Source organism: Vulpes lagopus, chromosome X (assembly GCF_018345385.1).
Source record: "Vulpes lagopus strain Blue_001 chromosome X, ASM1834538v1, whole genome shotgun sequence".
Classification (NCBI taxonomy): domain Eukaryota; kingdom Metazoa; phylum Chordata; class Mammalia; order Carnivora; family Canidae; genus Vulpes; species Vulpes lagopus.
In genome coordinates this window covers 20,022,838-20,043,061 of record NC_054848.1, presented here as the reverse complement: position 1 = coordinate 20,043,061, position 20,224 = coordinate 20,022,838, and the positions used below count along the sequence as shown (strand labels likewise).

The 20,224-nt window shown below is 41.0% G+C and overlaps 1 protein-coding gene across 4 annotated transcripts in view; it reads right to left on the bottom strand.

Annotated features, from left to right (window-relative positions):
• PDK3 (pyruvate dehydrogenase kinase 3) overlaps positions 1 to 20,224 on the bottom strand; it is a 156,799-nt gene that overhangs the window by 41,321 nt on the left and 95,254 nt on the right. For all 4 annotated transcript variants that reach the window (XM_041740572.1, XM_041740573.1, XM_041740570.1 and 1 more), the window contains 4 exons: positions 10,129 to 10,270; positions 6,246 to 6,317; positions 2,502 to 2,686; positions 917 to 1,006 (listed from right to left, as the gene is read on the bottom strand). In XM_041740572.1, the coding sequence (XP_041596506.1) occupies positions 917 to 1,006; positions 2,502 to 2,686; positions 6,246 to 6,317; positions 10,129 to 10,238 (457 nt within the window). In that variant the 5' untranslated portion in view covers positions 10,239 to 10,270. The remainder of the gene's footprint in view (positions 1 to 916; positions 1,007 to 2,501; positions 2,687 to 6,245; positions 6,318 to 10,128; positions 10,271 to 20,224) is intronic.

The window sequence follows — 20,224 nt, the reverse complement described above, 5'->3', positions numbered from 1 at the left end:
GGCTACACCTACTGGGCCACCCTCCTTGGCCCTCTAAGCTCAAACAGCAAAGGTCACTCTGCTTGAGGTGGGCTTGAGAGCTTTACCAAAAGGACAAGGCCCTTGTCTGCTTCCTACTAAGCTACATGGTTCAGAAAAGGAACTAAGGTCTTTGATGAAAACCAGGAGAGCTGCAATCATGAAAACCTTGCGATGTGTTTAGAGGAGAGAGAGGAGGGCCACAGTAAGAGATCCAATCTTGGGAAGGGGTAGTTTGGGGATCTGAAGTTGCACAGAGTAACTGTGTCACTGAAAAAAAAACAAAACTGAAAAGGTCAGGCACCCGGTGGATCACTTCCAACCAGGAAGGCTTTCTGGAGGTGACACTTACCTGAAATGAACAATAAGGAAACTGCTGTTCAAATTCCATGTGCCTGGGTACTAGGGACTTACGGCTATGGGGCTCTGTTCTACCCTAAGGCTACTAGAACAGTGTCTATCCAGCCCAATGGCCAATGAATCTGTGAAGCTCACAGGCCACCCAGATTCCCAAACCCGGGGTGCACATCAGAGAGATGCTGGAATTTTATAGACATGTGAATTTGGTCAAACTTTATAACACAGATTTATATTTTCTGGAAGTTTCAAATAACAGTAGCAATCAAAACTTAGAATCTTCTTTAAGCTAACAACCATTCAGTGTTTAAGACAAAACTAGTCGATGAGGTAGAAACTCCCACTTCAAACACTGCTCGTTATGCATCTTTTCCTGAACTGCCCAGAAAGAACATCTCATATTTGGCACAGGTAGCTTGGGCTCAGAGTGGCCTGATGAATCAGCAAACAACTTAGCACCATAACCCTATGGCCAAGGTGCCTCAATTAAACCACAGTTCTATTCAAACTACGATCACTGACCTCATAATGGTCTCCTTACCTTTCACTACATCAGCCACATTGCAGGTAGGATCAATACTTCCTATGTGTTTAGGATGAGCAGGGTTAGTGTCACCACCAAACAGAAGTGCTAAACAAACACAAAAGGGAAGGGAGAGATTACAAACAAAGCAGGCAATGTAGCCTTACAAGTTCTCAAAGGATTGTCTTATTTATAAGACTCATTGTAGCATCCACAGTGACTTAAAGCTATAGAACACATACAATGATGGGTGATCAGCTCTACTGGACAGCAGGGGAGGAAGGACACATTCTAAGATCTGCTGGTTGCAGTGAGCAGGTCTGAAAGCAGTGACACGTGCCAGGTGTCCAACCCTTTTCTCCCTGACCCAGTGTGACTTGGATGAAAAAGTTATTTTCATCCTTAGCCAAGTTTACTCACCTTTTCGGTACTACTCCAGACACTGAATCCAACTACTTATTTAGAAAATGCAGTCTGTACTGTTAGTGCAGGCTTGCGAAGTGTCTTCACTGTGAACATTTCAAATGCCTCCATCACGGGGAGTATTTTTCAATGTAGTATACACAAATAATATTTGTTCAAGTACTTTTTCTGTTCAAGTATCTTTAAAAGTACATTCAAATACTTCCACAGTACACAAGATTTACAAAATATTATTTCCGAATAAAAGCCAAAAGGATCCCCAAAGAAAAAAGTAATCTGAATCCAAATGTTAATAGGTATACTTATTTCCAAATCAAACAAAAATTGGGGATAGCTTAGATTACACAAAAGGAGAATGCTTAAATAAAATAGGGGAGGTTTTAAATTATAAAAAATGACAAATAAGGGCCTTAGGCCAATACATAAAGTTCCAAATGACTGACTGGAAGAAAAACAGACACATACCAGCTCAATCAATCATCTAAAAACATGTACATATATATGAAAACAGACACATTTAGGTCAAAAAGAAATTGTAGTTATGTAAGTAGCTCAACTTAATAGTAATTAGGTTCTTTTTTTCATTTAAATTTCCTATAAACTGTTGTACACTTCTATTTTTAAAAGTTACACATTTGGAACCAATCCACATGTAATAACTGTATAATATTCACTAATCCAAATGAATCAAATTAGTAGAGATGCTCTGGTTATCATCCTGGTGAGTGGACTAAAACTCTCCATATGAGATTATGGTTTGTCAATTTGCTTAATTTGATTTCAGTGATCACTGTGAAATTAAAGACCAATTGTTCAGATTGTCAAAACGCCAGTTCAATATTCCCTGTATTGATGTTTTTAAAACCAAAAAGGAAAACATGTAAAATCCTGGATAAAGAGTAAAACACACTGTCACCAGGAACATAACAGCAGAGACTTAAAAGGCAAGCAGAGCCCCTGCCTCTAATGTGAGCATCAAAGTTCCAAGGATTTCCATTGACAAAGAACACTAACGAATAGCTTTTTCATAAATAGGATTTACTTAGGAAAAACTAAACTAGAAACAAAATTTCTATAGGCCAAGCTTCAGATCAGTAAATTCTAAGTGAAGCAACAGGAAAACGTTTGGGAGAAATCACTTTGGCCGCTCTTTCGAAAGTGGACCAAAAACCCAACTTACTGTGCTGGTTAATAAGCATGCGGAAAGAGATGCGGTTGGTATAGAACCGATCCAGAAAATACTGGATGTTACTGCTAATGAACGGATCAAACCCAAATTTCTCCTTGTATTCAATCACTCCTTGTGCCATTGTAGGAACCACATCATTGTGTCTATTTCTGACTTTAATCAGAACTTGGAGAAAGCTGTGTGGGAGGGAAACAAAAAGCGGTCAGTCTTTATATCTCATGTGCTGATGCATAAATTTCCCAGCTCTGTCTCCACACTATTTATGTGCTGGTATTTTTATAAGTAGAGATATTATCATTACGGGCTTTTGCTTGAAACTTTCTACCAAAATTCTTCTTTCACAGACACAAAAAGTAAAAGGTTCAAGTAAAGAGAAAAATGTTCAAATATCTTCTTGGGAATCCACTGACTGTATGGAAAAGGGATCACATATAACACAGGTTCTAGAAATGTTTGCTGAGTAACTGTAGAACACACTAATATTTCTTCTGACAACATCAGGACAATCCTCCCAAATTTCCATGGATTTATTATAAAGTCTCAAAGCAACAGCTTCCATGAATAAATAATGTGAAACTCTTTAAGAGTAAAATTTTGAAATGAATTTCTCATAGCAGTAAAATATAGTGTGAAATGCAGGTGGAACAAAGACAATTAAGACAAACCCAGTCAAGCATTATGGTATATTACTATAAAGATACAGAGGGAAAATAAACTAATAATGGTAACTGAGAATAGAAAGACAAGTCAATGGAACCAAATAAAAAGCTTAGAACAAGGCCCGAGGGCAAGCAAATATGTGTGCATAAAAATTTAGCATATTGATAAAGTGACATTCCAAATCAATAGGGAAACCATTAAATTAGTTGGGACAGCTGACTACCAATTTAAGTCACATCCCAATTTCAAGCCTTAAGCCAAAAACTTAACTAAAAGATTTAAACATAAAAGAATGAAATCATAGAAAAACATAAATTAGGTGAATTAGTATATAATATAGTATGCCTTGGGGTAAAGGCGGCTGTTCTAAGCTTAATACCACAGGTAGAAACCATGAACAAACAACAGGACTATACAGAATTTCAGCAATTCTGTAGGGATATACGTTATAAAGTCAAAAAATAAAGTGAAAACTGGGAAAAGTACATCTGCAGGTGCTCCTAGCCTCAGTAAAGGAAAAGATAAGCAACCTAAACAGAAAACCAGGCAAGGGATTTGGTATCATTGGGGAACTCACCACAGAGGCAATGCAAGTATCAATAACTGCCCCTTCAAAATAATAAGAGAAAAGCAAAACAATGCAGTACTATTCTCCACTTACCACACTGGCAAAGAATAACCAGTGTTATCTAGAGTGTGGGAGCATACTGATGCATTTCGGGGGCAATTTAGCAACACAGATCAAAAGACCAAAGAGGGTCATTCCACTCCCAGGAATTGATCCTAGGAAAATAACACGACAAGGCTGTATTTAAGAGCTGTTCTTAAGAGCCCTGCTTAGAGTAGCAAGAAAAATACAAACCATTCTACAACTCACTGACAGGAGGTCAAATCACATGACTTACCTGTAGATGGACCATTTTGAAACCATTAATAATGGTATAGAGATCTATAATGTCCACAATTATTTCTGTAAAACATATTGTGTACATATGAAAATATGGATGCCTAGGGAAAAGTATGGAATGGAAGGAAAATGTTAATGGTGTTTGTTCCCTGGTAATGGAAATCTGGAGTGACTTTCTTTTCACTATCTAAATAGTCTTACATTTCTCAGTGATGAAATACTCCTGTAACAAATACACACACACAAAGACAGCAGAGATGAATCCATCAACTCTGAAACTGGAAGGTCATAATTATTCACAAGCAATTTGATAATGGACAATTTGTCCTCTACATCATGTTCCTTCTAACGTATTTATAAATTCAATATCGCCAAAATGAAAGATGGCATTACAGTAGAGAAGCACCTCAACTTATCAGAAAGGTGAAGACTTGCCTCAAGAGCTCAATTCTCAGAATGCTTTCCTGGTCTTCTGGGGTTTTCTAAACGTTATCATTATGAGAAACAAGCCTGTTCTCTAAGCTACTTTCACTTCACTTAAATGATCTCCCTACCCAGGACTCCTGCATGACACCTCCTGGGCTGGAAAAGCCTACTACTCTGAGTAAAGCAACCAGCTCACCCTCCCTTCCTTCCTTCACCAGGGGGAATGGGCTTCTGAAACCCCAACTATCCCAACTAGCTGTGTACACCTGGGCAAGTCATCAAAACTCACTGAGGGAAAGCGATTATCACTACGATTTCACACACAATGGAGCCAGTACTTGGCAGTTTCCAAAATGGGCTCATGTCCATAAATTACATCTGACCAATAACCTGTTCCAGAAACTGAGATAGGATTCTGGGAAACATATGGCAGCAATTTAATATTATTTACTTCCACAAATCTATACCCTAAATTTGAAACTAGAGAAGTCAGTCCTAATTTTTAGGATGTCAGCAAAACAAACTGTTACTAGCTAACAGCATTTGAGAAAACAAAGCTTCTGGATTCGATTCCTTTAATTTCAATACATTAAATGAGACCAATGGCCTATAGCAAGAAGAACGCTGCATCTGGGGATCTAATGCGATGCCCCCCTTCCACAAATGACAAATCCATTAACAAAACACCTAGCAAAGTATAAAACAGGTCAGGATTCTTCCCCCTTATATTTTAATCTGCAACTAAATTGGAGCTAGCTACCCAAGGCTCACACCAGCAGTTCTGGCAGTGTGGTACATTGGAAAGAACAATGCACTAAGGACATGGAATAATGATTTACAGATCCAGTTCTGCTACTAACTAAATGTCACAACTTTAGACAAGTCATTTCTCTTTTCTGACCTCAGTTTCCTTATCTGTGAACTACAAGGGCTGCGTCGAATGCCTCCAGCTAAGGTTGCTTGTATAACACAATGTTTCTTAGTTCTTTTTATGGGACACCTATGTGTAAGGGATTTGGTACCATAACTTTGTGGACCAGGCTTCTATGTAGAAAAAAATTCTACAGCACAGCAGACCTGCCATGTGCATTCACTCGTGTGTAAATGAAACAGGGGGAAAGTAATAAGAAGGGGATACTGAATTTCTCTTGGGAGTAAAAGAGCACACTCGGAGCTAGGGTTAGTGTTTTCCAGTTAAATGAAGATGAAAAAAATAACAGAAACATTTTCCATCAGCATGAGAAGTTAGCGGTCTTTGTGCATAGCAGCAGCAAGAGAATTATATTAAAAGTGCACTCTTTTATGCCACTCCAAAATGAAAGCATTACAGGTTTTCTGAGCTCAACTGTTACGCTGCACTGAAATTTTTTTTTAACTGAAAAAAATGGTAAAGGACTGCAGATAAATTCATGTCTATACAGAGGCCACTGCATTCTTAAAACTACCACTAGGTGGAACATTTACTGCAATATTTACAGTGAGTGGCATGCCCCAGTTCGCCATGAGCAAAAATATTAAGAACTAGATCAAGAAACGTCATTTCAAGAGTCATTATTCCTTCTGTGGTATGTTAAATTAACTCAAATTATTTAAAAATGCGATGTTGAGTTGCTACCCATGAACAAAGCTAATGCTTTAATCCAAATTATACTTCTTTGTTCATAATGACATGAGTTCCATCTACCAAAACATTTTTTAACCTGGATGTTTTTACTTTCAAGTAAATTTGATACCATACTTACTTATCCAAGACCTGTGGATCCTCAGGGCTCTTATTTTCATATTCTAGAAGTTCAAGAAAGCTCTGCATATACCTAAAAAAGATGAGTTACTGTGTTAATTGCCTGCCCAACATCCATTCCTCCTTTCCCCCTTCCTAAGAGTACCCTAAATTCTCACTCAGATATCTACCCCATCCCCTCCCCCATTGCAGCCCAAGTGCTGCAGGGGAAGCTGATGCCAGGCAAAGCTCCTGGGTGGCCTGATTTTTCTCTGGGTAATGGTATTTTTCTTGTCACCGACTACTAGCGAGTCCAACAGTCTAGGCCTCAGCCTGTCATTGCATTGCATTCCCCTGAACAAAGGAACTGGCTCAGCAATGGGGGCACTGCCCCAGTAAAATAAGAGAGAAGACTTGGTGGGGGGTGTCTTTGGGAGAGAAATTAACTTACTCTGCTTTTTTTTTTTACAGTGAACCCTGGAAATGTTGCAGCTATTCTGTGACCAGGAAGAAATCCAGCCTGAAAATAAAGCCGACACCATGGAACACAGGGCCATGATAACCTCGTGAATCTCTAAATTGAACCCACACCAAAGCTCATCCTACGGCTACACCAGCCAATTTATTATTTAATTGGATTTTCTGCTACTCACAAACATATTCTAACTGATACACCAAATCTACAGTCTGATTAGCCAAGAAGTGCATATAAATTGTAAGAAACACATGTGTGATATTCAGGTGCACGCCAAGCACTTAGAAACTAGAAATAAACGTTCCTTCTCAGAGTTAAACTAATCCTATCAACACTGCAATGAGGAGAAGGAATGCCTCTTAGGTCCTCAGAAACAGCTTCTGAATTAAAAATAGCTGCATATCTCAGTCAGGGCCAGTATGGGAAATAATGTGCCCAAAATAAATATCTAGAGAACACAGAAAAATGGGATGCAGAGAGGCATGTTACTGTAGCAGCTAGATCCAGACAGACCCTGCTAGATCAGGAGAGGATTCAGAGATACCAATTACTCAGAGGTGTGTCATCTCTGCTTTGGATCTGAACATGCCCGGAAAGAATGATCCCTTAAAATAATTATTTCTAACAATTAATTACCACTAATCCTGCTATCCAGCTTTGGAGGGAGGATGAGGGTACTCCAGTAACAAAAAAAATTGACTGCGAAGCATATAAATACATAAACAGGAATAATGTTTTAGTAATCAGCCTCACTTGAACTTTATAACGATGCGTGATACTAAAGTATGTTCAACTCTGGATATACTTTCTAAAAGCCTCTAGGCAAATCAGGCTATGGATCAGGCAGTGTTGAAATCATCAGGTCAAACCACTCAGAGAGAGCCAAGTCAGAGGGCAAAGTCAGCCACAGGCAACAAGGCCCTCTACCCCATCGCACGCCAGCAGCGTTCTAAGGAGGTCACCCATCCCTTCCAAAGGAGGTAGTTCATCTAAAGAGCAAAGTCATGGGTGAGAGGAGCCAAAGATGCTGCTGATCTTCCTGGCCTGAAAGTCAGGAGAACCAGGAGAACACACTCCAGCTGAGGTGGGCTTCATGGCTTGTGATGAGTAAGAGTCACTTCTGAGAGGAAAAGGAAGCACAGTGTGTGATCCTAAACTGGATTCCCACATTGGGGTGGGGATTGTTTTTTTTTTTAAAAAAAGAGGGGATCCCTGGGTGGCTCAGTGGTTTAGCGCCTGCCTTTGGCCCAGGGTGTGATCCTGGAGACCCGGGATCGTGTCCCACGTCAGGCTCCTGACATGGAGTCTGCTTCTCCCTCCTCCTGTGTCTCTGCCTCTCTCTCTATGTCTATCATAAATAAATAAAAATAAATAAATCTTTTTTAAAAAATAAATAAATAAATGAGCACTATTAGGGCAATTAATGAAATGAGAAACAAGGTCTTCCACATTAGAAAATATTACTGGACCAATGTTAAACTCCCAAATTTGATAATCATACTGTGGTTTTCTAAGAGTTGTTCTAAGGAGATATATACTGAAGTCTTTAGGGGTAGAAGGGCATGATGTCTACCACTAACCCAAATGGTTTAGGGAAAAAAAATGTGTATCAGGTATGTGCGTACCACACATGGTATACCCTAAAAGTACACGTACACACATGTACGTACACACACACACATATATCCAGAGAGAGTGTGCATATGAAGGAGAACAGCAGAACAAATGCTGCTGGATGTTAAGAATTAGTGACTCCGGGTGAAGGATTTGGGAATTCTTGCTGCTAGCTTTGCAAACCTTTCTGCTATTTAGGAAATTAGCTCAAAATTTAATTTTTTTTTAAAGTGACATGCAGGTGTTTGGAATGGCTACAGAAGACACATGAGACCAATGAAAGAGATGACCCCCTAATCTGAGTCCTACTTTGCCAGCAATTCTCTTTGGAGCCCCTGAAGGAACCTTTAGGTAAGGGACAAATGCTCGACTGTCACTCCCACCAGGCCCAGGAGGTCATCTAGCTGACCTCAGATTCCTACCACAATGACCCCAACAGTGCCTACACGCTTTCTGCTGGGAAATTTCTGATGATGGTCTTGAAGCAAGAAAGAAAGCACAAGCAAACAGGTCCTTGCTGCTCCTGCTGGAACACATGCTGCATCTAGGGCAGAAAGCGACAGACGATGGACGTCAGGTCCTCATGGCCGCTCTCTGACCTCCCCTGCACCCCAGGGCCCCTGAGCCTACCACGCGCAGGAGCCGTGGCTCATCTGGGACAGGGACTGGGTGCCCCATGGCTCAGACCACCCAGTATACTGCTTCTCAGACAATTTGTGCTTAGCCCTAAGAACAGATTGTAATCAGTATTACTGAGGAATAACTGTTCAACGTCCACTCCCTTGCAGAAGCCTGGCTGCCATTAACCTTTTAAATGAAAACTAATTAATGGCTCGGTTCTCCTATGTGTCCACATCGTTCCCTTCCCCTGAAGTGCTCTCCATGTCCCTGTCGCTGTCCCCTCCACCACCCACCCAGGGACAGTGCAAAGCCACCGCGGCCCCCCTACCCGCTCCCCTGTGCGCCCACAGCACTGCCTCTGTACTGGCTAGAGAGCACTTTTTGGTCTCCCCGACTCCTCCAACTTTCTCCACAGGGACTTGGACCTTGCTTTAACACACAGGAGACATGCAAGTGTTTCTCAGACATATGCAAATCCCTTTCTGAAAATATGCCACTGGCTCTTCCACCCTACCACTCACCAACCTCCCCCTGCTTACCTAGTGGAGAGTTTTGCCACAAATTCAACTTCCTCAATTAAATAACATGTGCCCAAAGTATCAGAGCTGTACACGATTGAACTTTGTCATACTGTGTTGAGTTTTTTTTTTTTATTTTTTCATAGGGCGAGTGAAACACATTAGGCACTGATATTTTTACAATCCGAGGTTCCCCTTTAAATGACTTAATTTTCTTTAACAGAAATACTGCCAACAAGAAACTCTAACAGGAAAATAAAAGGAGCAAGGCTGTGACTTGATCAAAAAGTGGCAATATCCCCTCACCCAGAGGACTGCAGACCTGTTCCCATGGGTCACTGTGTTGCTATTCCTTTAAATCTTTCTGTGCTAATTTTTGTTTCAGTGAGCAGTTACATTTATAAGCGAAAAATAAAATTTGATAAGTCAAGAAAGCTGTCTAGCACAGTTTTAAAGTCTTTTAATTAAAGCAATTTTAAGTTGTCAGAAAAAAAGAAAAGAAAAGAAAAGAAAAGAAAAGAAAAGAGGAACAAACTTTTAATTGCTTGGAAAATGCAGCTATCCCGAATGACTCATTCCCACACATGCAGTACATGTACTTTTAGGGAGAATGGTCTCAATGCCAAGTGTTCAGAGCATTATGGGAAGACCCATCTAAAGCCACATTATTTACTTACCAACTCTGAACCAACCCTACTGAAGGGCGGTTAAGCAAGTTATCCGGCAGAAGATTAACTTCTCTCATTGTGTTAGCCAGTCGTACAGGAAGCTCCTTTCGTAGAAACATGTATGAAGTTTTCTCACATGCATTATCTCGCCCTATTAAAAGACAATAAATGTTCCATGATTTTATAATCTAACAGATGGAATAATAAAGTGCTCTCATGATAACACGGTTACTGGTTAGGAGGAGAAAATAATTAAACAACCCTGCAGTCTCTAGTTAAATTTTTATCCTCTGAAATACAAGTTTAAGAAAATAATTTAATTAGAATAGAAAAAGAACATTTAGTCCAAGAGGCAACCTTGAAAGCGGGTTTTCTTAACACAAATACATTTCTAGTGTTACCAGTAGTGACAGAAAAATGACCTGGGATATAATCTGAATTTGTTTTCAAATAAACACTGTGGGAAAAGTGTCGAGTACAAAAGTAAGAGAACATGCAAATCCACTCCCACTCATAGGGGTTTCCAGAAGGCAACAGACCCATTCATTCCACAAATATTCACCTCCTGTGTGTCAACTGCTTCCCAAGGTTTCCTTCAAATGTGTTTCTCCAGGGATCAGAGCTTTGTTACTCTAGGAAGCAGCCACAGACCTGCTCGGATCGAGACATGGGGCCTTAGGATGTGCCAGAGAAACCAGCACACAGGTGCACTCAGAAACAGAGAGATCTACTCTGACATGTCCAAGAGATCTACTCTGACATGTCCACTAAGACCTAGTGTTGGCCATAAAGATGGAGGTCACAGAATCTTCTGTTGGCTGTCCTGAACTGCTTGTGCATAAAATTTACGTAACTAGGACACAATGAGAGAAAAGGTACACAGAACAAGGAAACACGAGCCCCTTCCCTAGCTGTTGTGAGCAGAGTAGTTCCATGACTCCCAAGCCCTTCTGAAAACCTGACGATGGCTGGGGGGTGGGGGTATGGTAGAAAGGACATGGGCTTTGGGGACAGAAATGTGCTTCAGCCCCAACTCCTCCGTTTTGGGGGCAGAAAACCTTCAGTAAGCTTCTTAATTGCTCTAAGTCTCAGCTGCCTTTACCCGTAAAATGGGGACAGAAGTTCAGTTTTTGTAAAGACTCAATGTGCTAATGTGTACGGAGCCTGACACGAAGTAGGTGATCAATAAACATTAGTCCTTCTTCTGTCCTCTGTGATACTTCTGGGTCCGTCCCAACTTTCTCACATTCCAGAGGCCTTTCTGATGTTCCGTACTGCCAGAAGGCTGTCTGGACATGGGCAACTTGGGGCCAGGCCCAGAGAGAAACAAGCAAGGCTTGGATAAAACTTTTCTCCTCCAGATTCTCATTCTTCCAAATGTGATGCAGGCCGCAAACCAGAGACACAGAAGTAAATCTGATTTGCTAACACTTGCAGCCAAGCTCTGGTTTATTCCTTTCCTCTCCCCACTGAATAAAACTAGAAATAAAAGAACCCACTTGAGAAAGTCATCTGCAGAACCTTTCTTTTGCCCACTGACCCCTGAGCCCTCTTCTCCATTAAAAAAAAAAAAAGTTAGAATAAAAGGTGTCTTAATCCCTCCCTTACTTCCTTCACCCCAGGTGAGTACACTGAAGGCCTCTGGTGCATCTTTAATTCATCAAGGATCTGTCCCCCACTCTTCCCCCCCACCCCCAGTAAAGAAGGGTTGTGATTATCCCAGCAACGACCTTCCATCATCTACTCTATGCACATTTATTTGGCTTTAGATGATTAACATTTAAAAGGACTCTGGCTGCTTTGCTTCAGATCATACGTATCATTCCTAAAACGTTCTGTAGGATTCTAAGAGCTGAATCATTTTAAGTGCACTAAAGATGCTGATACCTAAACCACAGGGAATCGCATCACAAAATGAAGGACCTGTTATTATCTAAGGTAAAATGTGCATCTAACTTTCCACATACCAGGACAAAGACTTTGCATCCCAGTTAAATAGAGAGGACCTTTTCTTCCAGCACGGAAGGAAGGCTGCCCTTCTCCCTACAGGAGAACGAAGTGAGAGGACGGAGGAGAAGAAGCGCCCCACGGGGATCGGACTGGAACTGTGAGTAGCAGCATGAATGCAGGATTTTAAAAAATTACCTGAGTTTTTTGGACTTTAAAGTTTACATGTTTAAGCTTCCATATTAGGAGCAGCAAATTAGAAACCCAGGGTCAGAGAAAGGGCACAACGGGAAAGGTGGGAGCTGGCTGGCAGGTGGCAAGTGTCATTGTGCTTCTACGCCTGGGGGGGGGGGGGGACAGCTGTGGGAACAGTACCTACTTCACAGAGGTGTAGCAAGGGTTAAAAAGTGCTTAACGTTTAACATTAACAACTTTCTTAAAATTTAGAAGAGGGGGCTCATTAAATAGCCATCACTAATGATGCAAATGATGATAAAGCAGAACAGCCTGAGGCCACGGGGTGCCAGATCAAATAACCTGATACTTGCTAAGCCCTGAGAGCTCTGGCTGCATTCTGGTTGAGTGCGGTTGCCTCTGCTCATTTGATGATTCTACATAATTAAAAAGGGATTAAAAAGGATTAAAGTAAGTTGTGCTCCTACCATCCACTTCTTTTTATTTTAAAATAAAAGGCCTTGATGTGTACATTGGTCGACTCTGCACTAACTAGACAATTCAACAACTTGGTATGGTCGAAGATAACCAAATACCAGGAGGCAGTTATTCCAGTCATCTTGGATTATCAGCTCGTTGTGAACTAGCATAGAAAGAGCCTTGTTTTGTCTCTGTATCCCCCATGGCACCAATAAGAGTACCTGACCTATGGTAGTTTCTCAATGATTTTCCAGAAAGATAATACTTTCAGAAGTTTTTATTAAAAAAATTATCTGAAAAATCTCAGGTTTTGCCTCCTACATTCGTATTTAGCTTTAGAGATGAATTCTTTGTACTCAGATACCTTAATTATACATCAGCTTAAACAAGGAGGTAAGCCTTTTTTAGTTAATTAGTGAACCTAAAAATAAGTATGAAAGGTCCAACTTTTTTATAACCTTTCTGTGGTTTTGCTCATGTAAGTTGAAAGTATTTTATCCTGTGTATTAATGCTGGATACTCAGTTTAAATCAAAGGGTTCCAACAATCTTTTTTTCTTTTTTAAGTAAACTTTCAAAAAAAAAGCCTTTTGGTTTTAATTGAATGTCCTCTAAGAGGCTTCAGGTTTTATAAGTCTTCTGGCATACTGAGTATTTTCCAGTGACTCTTTCCAGTTATTCAGCTTCATTTTTTCCCCACTTACTTGGCTTCTCTGCATTCCTTAATTTTGATTTTCTATTTTTATTCTGCATTTCTCTGTATGCTTCACCTTATTCAATTTTACCAATGACATTTTTTCCTAGCATCAGTTCAGTGGATGATGAAGGAGTGGGTGAGGGACAGGGAACATTCTGGGACTTGATGAATAAAGTCATTAGTTTTACTCCATTCGTGTGTATTTCTTCAGTGTTTTTGTGCTCATTTGGTGACCCTTCAATTCTCTTCTGTTATTTCTTTTTATAAAAAAAAATGTATGTTTTTATCCAAGAAAGAGAGAAAGCATGAGAGTGGGGAGTGGGTTGCAGAGCGAGAGGCAGTGAGACTCTTAAGCAGACTCCATGTCAAGCGTGGAGCCCAACATGGGGCATGATGCTACAACCCTGAGGTCATAACCTGAGCCAAAATTAAAAGTTGGACACTCAACAGACTGCATCACTCAGGCGCCCTAGTCTATTCTCTGTTTTTTATACTTTGCCCTCTCATTGAGAAGTTGAAGACAATTACTACATTTCCAAAAGGTATGATTTGTTTTGTCTAAAGAGATTCCAAATAACTTTCCATTCACCAAGACATAAAATGAACAGACATAGGGGCACCTGGGTGGTTCAGTGGTTGAGTGTCTGCCTTTGGCCCAGGTCATGATCCCAGGGTCCTGGGATCGAATCCTACACCAGACTCCCTGCAGGGTACCTGCTTCTCCCTCTGCCTATGTTTCTGCCTCTCTCTTTGTGTCTCTCATGAATGGATAAATAAAGTCTTTAATAAAAATGAACAGACACAAAAACACAAATGACTTTCAAGCTTGGTGACAGTTACCAGTAAAAAAGGAATGTCTGACTAGCCTTCTGAGAGCAAGAGTTCAGACTTATTCTTTATACCTGGTTTCCATAATGGTCTGTGTATTTGGTAAGTCTTAAATCCTCTTTCTGATTAGTTTACAGGAAGTAGAATATTTTTTCAGTTAATAAACTGACCTGATAGTGTATCTTACAATTTAAGCAGAAGGTTGAGCACATGCCCCCCCAAATGGAGAGTCCCCTGATGGCTATCTTTGTCCACATGTTTCAGTTCTAACACTTGGTGGGGAATGGTTTTGGAAGAGGCAGTAATGGAATCAGGGAGTGAAAAAGGAGAGTAAGAAAAGGAAAAACTAGAGTAAGGCATCAATAACCAACAGAATGACCAGCTCATTCTAGTGATGCTGTTTTTCCCCCTAAATACTGCCAATTAAATGTTTGAGTCTGCAAATGTATTTTTACCAAAATGGGTAAAATATAACTGAGAAAATAATATTTTAGGGACAGCTCCGAGTTTTCCCCAGTTACACTTGTAAGATTTCAATCTTTTGAAAACACTGAATTTTTTAATCATAAGTAATTAATTTTTGGACTTACCATGGCTAAACAATGATTACTTAATTGTCCTTCAAAAGAAAAGCTTCACTTATACTTTTAAAATGTTCGCTCCGTGTCTAGAAATACTACTTCACTGCTTGAGAATTTTCAGTTTTCCTTTATTTGGAAAAACTTATTCCTGAATATAAAGAGAGATCAAAATAGGTAACTTGGGAGTCTACCAATTCAGGCTGCCTCCACTCTAGGCCAGACTGTGTTTGGTTATTATTACTAATGGTGAGTCAGAAACTTCAAAGCCAAAGAGCCCAAAGCTGGAGATTTCACACACATCTCATTCCCAATCAAATTCAATACCCCAACAACATCCAGACATCGTACTACCTCTTTCAGTCCAATGTCTATTTTATTATGCCATGGGTTAGAAATTCAGACAGGACACAGGAGGGATGGCTTGTCTGGGACCTCAGCTGCGAACTTAAAGGCTAGGGCTGTGGGGTGCGGGCAGTGGCTAGACAGTGCGGAACTAGAAGCTTCTGAAGGCTCCTCATTTTTAAGTCTGAACCTTGGGCCGATTACTTGCCAACTAGGATTGCCTGCCAGAGCACTACACCTGGTGGCCTCATTCATAGGCTACCTCACATGGTGGCCTGGGTTTAGCTGGATTCTTGCATGGCTTCAGGAAACAAGGCGAAGCTGCATGGCCTTTTATGACCCAGGCTCAGAAGTCACAAAGCCTGTCCAGACTCCAGGGGAAGGGAACAGATTCCCCCTTCTCCTGAGGGAGGGCTGGCAAGGGCACATGTTAGAAAACCACCACTGTGGCCATCTTTACAAAGCACAACCTGCCCTAAGATGTTCATGAGGAGGTGCAGAAGATAATTTATTTCTCGAGTTACATTTTAAAGCACTCTTTTATTGCCTGAACTTGTTTCCTGTGTGGTCATCTTTCGGGGACAATGTATTTATCTTAGCTTCTCTTTCTCACTGTGGCTTTCCTCAAACATCTGGTGATCTACACTTGTGCAGTAATCCTTCAGAGTAAAGCAGCCTTCAAACACCAATTAAGTGAGGACTCCAAATACCTGGTTACATAGGTGGGTGCTTTTTGGTGGGGTCCCAACACCACACCAGAATCCCTAATTCTCCTTAAGTAGTTCACTCAGTGCCATTAGAGAAGAGCCTCCTTCAGCCTTTTGCTTTACCTACAGATAACTGCTGCCTACTAATGTTCTGAGGATCAGGTGACCCTACTGCTTCCAGGCTTCCAGGTCATTCTCAGAAGGTTTTCAGCCAGCCAGCCCTACCTGTCATTCCCACCCTCTATCGATGATACATTACCAAGGCAGAAGCCTCTCCTGGGCTCTACTGCATCTAGCTCAGCAGCTTCCTTGGCCATAGTGCCTGTTGAGTATGTTCTAGACCTGAGCTGTCCAATACTGGAGCCACCAGCCATGAGAGGAAATTTGAATATTCAGTTTTATTATGATAAATTCCCCAAGTGTGATAAGTGTATCATGGTTATTAGCAGAATACTCTTACGCTTAGGATATACATAATTATGTATCTAGCGGAAGTCGTGACATTTATAGCTTACTCTCAAGTGGTTCAGGCAAAAAAGCATGTGTAGAGAGACAGGGAAGAAAGGAGACAGGAAGAGGGATGGGGTGGGGAAGGGAAAGGTAAAAAGCAAATATGGCGAAGTAACTGGTGGATCTAGGTGCCAAACATGGGTGTTAACTGTATCATTCTTACAACTTTTCCAAATTTTTTCAAATAAAAGATTTGGTAGGGACATGGTAAACAACCTAAATATCCAACAATAAGGGAAAGAGTAAAATAAATTACAATATTGTATATTTACATGGGGGAAATATCCAGTCATTCAAAAGATTATTTTTAAAAGTAGTCTTCTTATTTAAGATTTATTTGTTTTCTACAGAAAGAGAGAGCATGTGTGAGGGGGGAGAGAGGCAGAGAGAGAGAGGGAAATCCCGAGCAGACTCCAAGCTAAGCACAGAGCCCAACACAGGGCTCGATCTTACAACCCTGAGATCACGACGTGAGCCAAAACCCAGTAGGACGCTCAACTGACCGAGCCACCCAGGAGCCCCTTAAAAGCAGTCCTCTAAAAAAGGTCTTCCATGGCAGCCCTGGTGGCGCAGCGGTTTAGTGCCGCCTGCAGCCCAGGGTGTGATCCTGGAGACCCTGGATCGAGTCCCACGTCAGGCTCTCTGTATGATGCCTGCTTCTCCCTCTGCCTGTGTCTCTGTCTCTGTCTCTGTCTCTCTCTCTCTGTCTCTATGAATAAATAAATAAAATCTTTAAAAAAAATAAAAAAGGTCTTCCAATAACTAGAGCCATTCTATTTTCTAAAAAGAATATAAAAATCTCATATAGAATGTGCTACCATATGTAATGGAGGTGGGAGACTCATGTAATGATTTTTGTTGTTCTTATAGGAAAAAAGAATACAAGGTGATCATGATGGGGTTCTTAATTAAGGTAGTGGACCCTTCCCTGAGGGGAATCTACCTGTCTGCTGAGGGGAAGTGAGTAACATCCACTACTGCCCTCATCCTCTCTCTAGAATCTGGTTTGCTCTTTGAAGGTAGATATGTGTCCATAAACAGATTAGTGAGAAACCTGCCCTTCTGTATGCCAGGTGAGGCCAAAGCAATAGATTTCACTGTGAGACCACCATTTGTGTCCTCTGCCTGGGCAACCCCTCTGCCAGTCCCCCCATTCACTGAGTTCTTTGCCCTGTAGGTCCCAGGATTCCTCACAACACTGAAGAGTCTACTAGCACAATATGCAACACACTGCAGGTATTTAATAGACATGTCCTGATTAGAACTCAAAATCAAAATACCTAGTGAGTTTTAGCATACACTCACTATAGCAAATAAAATTCAGGGATGCAAGATAATATTTGCTGGTAGTGATAAACTCCTCTTATAGACAGACCACTCCATTCTATATATTTGGTCAGAGGTAGCAAATCCTTCAAGTTAGGGAAAGAGGAGCCAAAGGTAGGGAGGAAGGTGATAATAAAGTGGCAGTAACTGTCAGTATGATGCCTCAGGCCAGAGAGTGGAGGGAAGAGGCATGGATGTGTTTGGAACTGATATCGCAAGCAGAGCTTTGACATGCTAGAGCATGTGAGTAACAACTGTAGCCGATGCTACCACAAAGACTCATTATCAACCTTATTCCAGAAGGGGCTTTAGAATCTAGTCCTAATGGTGGATTGGTAAATTCCAGGATGCCCCATTGTCATGGAAGCAGAAACATTTAAGTAAAGGTCACCGTGTACTCATCTTCAAGGTTAAATGAGGCAAAATGTTAAGTTAACCATTACAGTGAACGAAGGGGATCCAAAGCCAGTCAGGCTCAAAGCACAAATGAACTGAAAGTGCCATGTTTCTTGGAAAATGATCAGTTTTTATAGCTGGGACCTTCAGCCAACAAACTTTAAGATAATTAACATTCAAGGTTGAGAGCTCTCTATGCAGCTTTTATTCTTAGCAGGAAGCTGATTTCATCCAGGAAATGCTGTGTCACTAACTTCCCATAATAAAAGCAGAGCCAACATCTACTGAACACCAACCATGTGCCACGCACTGTGCCGCATGTTCTGAATTTCACCAGTACTACAAGTCTATGATTAGATGCTATCATTTCTATTACGTAGCTAAACACACTGAATTATGTGATCTGCTCACACTTGCACTGCTGGTAGACACCAGAAATTAAGACTTGGGTACAAGTCCACATAGATTGCTTCTTATATACCCAGAGACAATAAGCAGGCTAACAGGTGGTGGTGGTCCTCAGAGTGAGAATTGTTTCAGTGTAAGTAAGTGAAGTAGGAATCAGTCTGATAGTTTGGAAATGATAAGTCTAGATGAGCATTAGAGTGTGCAATTTCCTGATTGTCTAGTGGAACAAATTTAGACAAAACCTTGGCATTACTAACAGAGACTACGTTCGCTGGAAAGAAGTAGATCAGGGTAGTGGCATATTATGTTAAATGAAATATTTTACTATGTTGAACTGAAAAAAAGCACAGGTTTAAAAGCTCCATCTATTTGAGGGGGCACCTGGGTGGCTCAGTCTGACTCTTGATTTTGGCTCAGCTCATGATCTCAGGGTTGTGAGACTGAGCCCCACTTCCAGCCTCACACTAGGCGTGGAGTCTACTTAAGATTCTCTCCCTCTGCTCCTACACCTCTCTCTCATCTCAAAAGAAACAAAGAAAAGAAAATAAAGATTCCATCTACTGGAATTTTAAGTGTGGTTTTGCCCCTAACTTTGCTTTGGCAGGATATTTAAATCATCTAAGCTTTGGCATCTTCATCCAAGAAATGGAAATATCTACTCCACCTGGATGATGGGAGAATTACAGCTACATCTGCCTACTATTATGCCTGGCAGGGAGCGATACACAAATATAAGTTCCCTTCACCTCTTAAAAAGAATAATTTCTGGTTCACCTTGGAAGAGGTGGCCAAGATGTCAACTAGCTGATAACTCGGGCAGTCTCTTCCTCACTTGGGACTTCTATTTGCCCACATATAAAATTGGGAAGGTTGGAGAGATGATCTCTAGGTTTAAGCTCTCATTGGGTGAATCTGAGAGGGTTAAATTTTGGTTTGTATCTCTATACAGTTATTTATCTTACACCAATCTTGCCTAATATGTCAATTCTGGGACAATCTGGAGAGAGCACTGCTACGAGTAGGCAGCCAAGAAAAAGAACCAGAAATCAAGAAAAACAGTACACACTTTTATATGTGTTCTTCTAATTGTGTTCTCCACCCAGAAAGCCTCCAAGGACACTTTGGTTTTTTTGTTGTTTTTTTTTAAGATTTATTTATTTATTTATTCATGAGAGAGAGAGAGAGAGAGAGAGAGAGAGACAGACACATAGAAACACAGGCAGAAAAAAAAAATAAAAAAAAAATAAAAAAAAATAAAAAAAAAAAAGAAACACAGACAGAGGGAGGAGCAGGCTCCATGCAGGGAGCCCAACGCAGGATTCGATCCCGGGTCTCCAGGATCAGGCCCAGGGCTGAAGACAGCGCTAAACCGCTGAGCCACACGGGCTGCCCTCCAAGGACACTTTGGATGAAGGACAAGAAGGTAAACATGTCACACATTCCCCGAAACCACCCCTATTACACAGAAACCTTCAAGGGAGAGGTAGGGACGGCAGGAAAGCATGCCATAAAGTCACAGGCCTCATAAATTTTGGCTAGCACATACAAATTTATGTATTTTCCCCTGCTTCTCATTGATCTGTAAGTTTCTCAAAGGTAGTGGGGGACTATACCTGGACAATTTCCTGAAGCTTAATTTCCACTTCATTCTACATCCAGGTGTTCAAGTAATGCTGATGAACTCCTAACTACTTAAGTGTCAACCTTCAG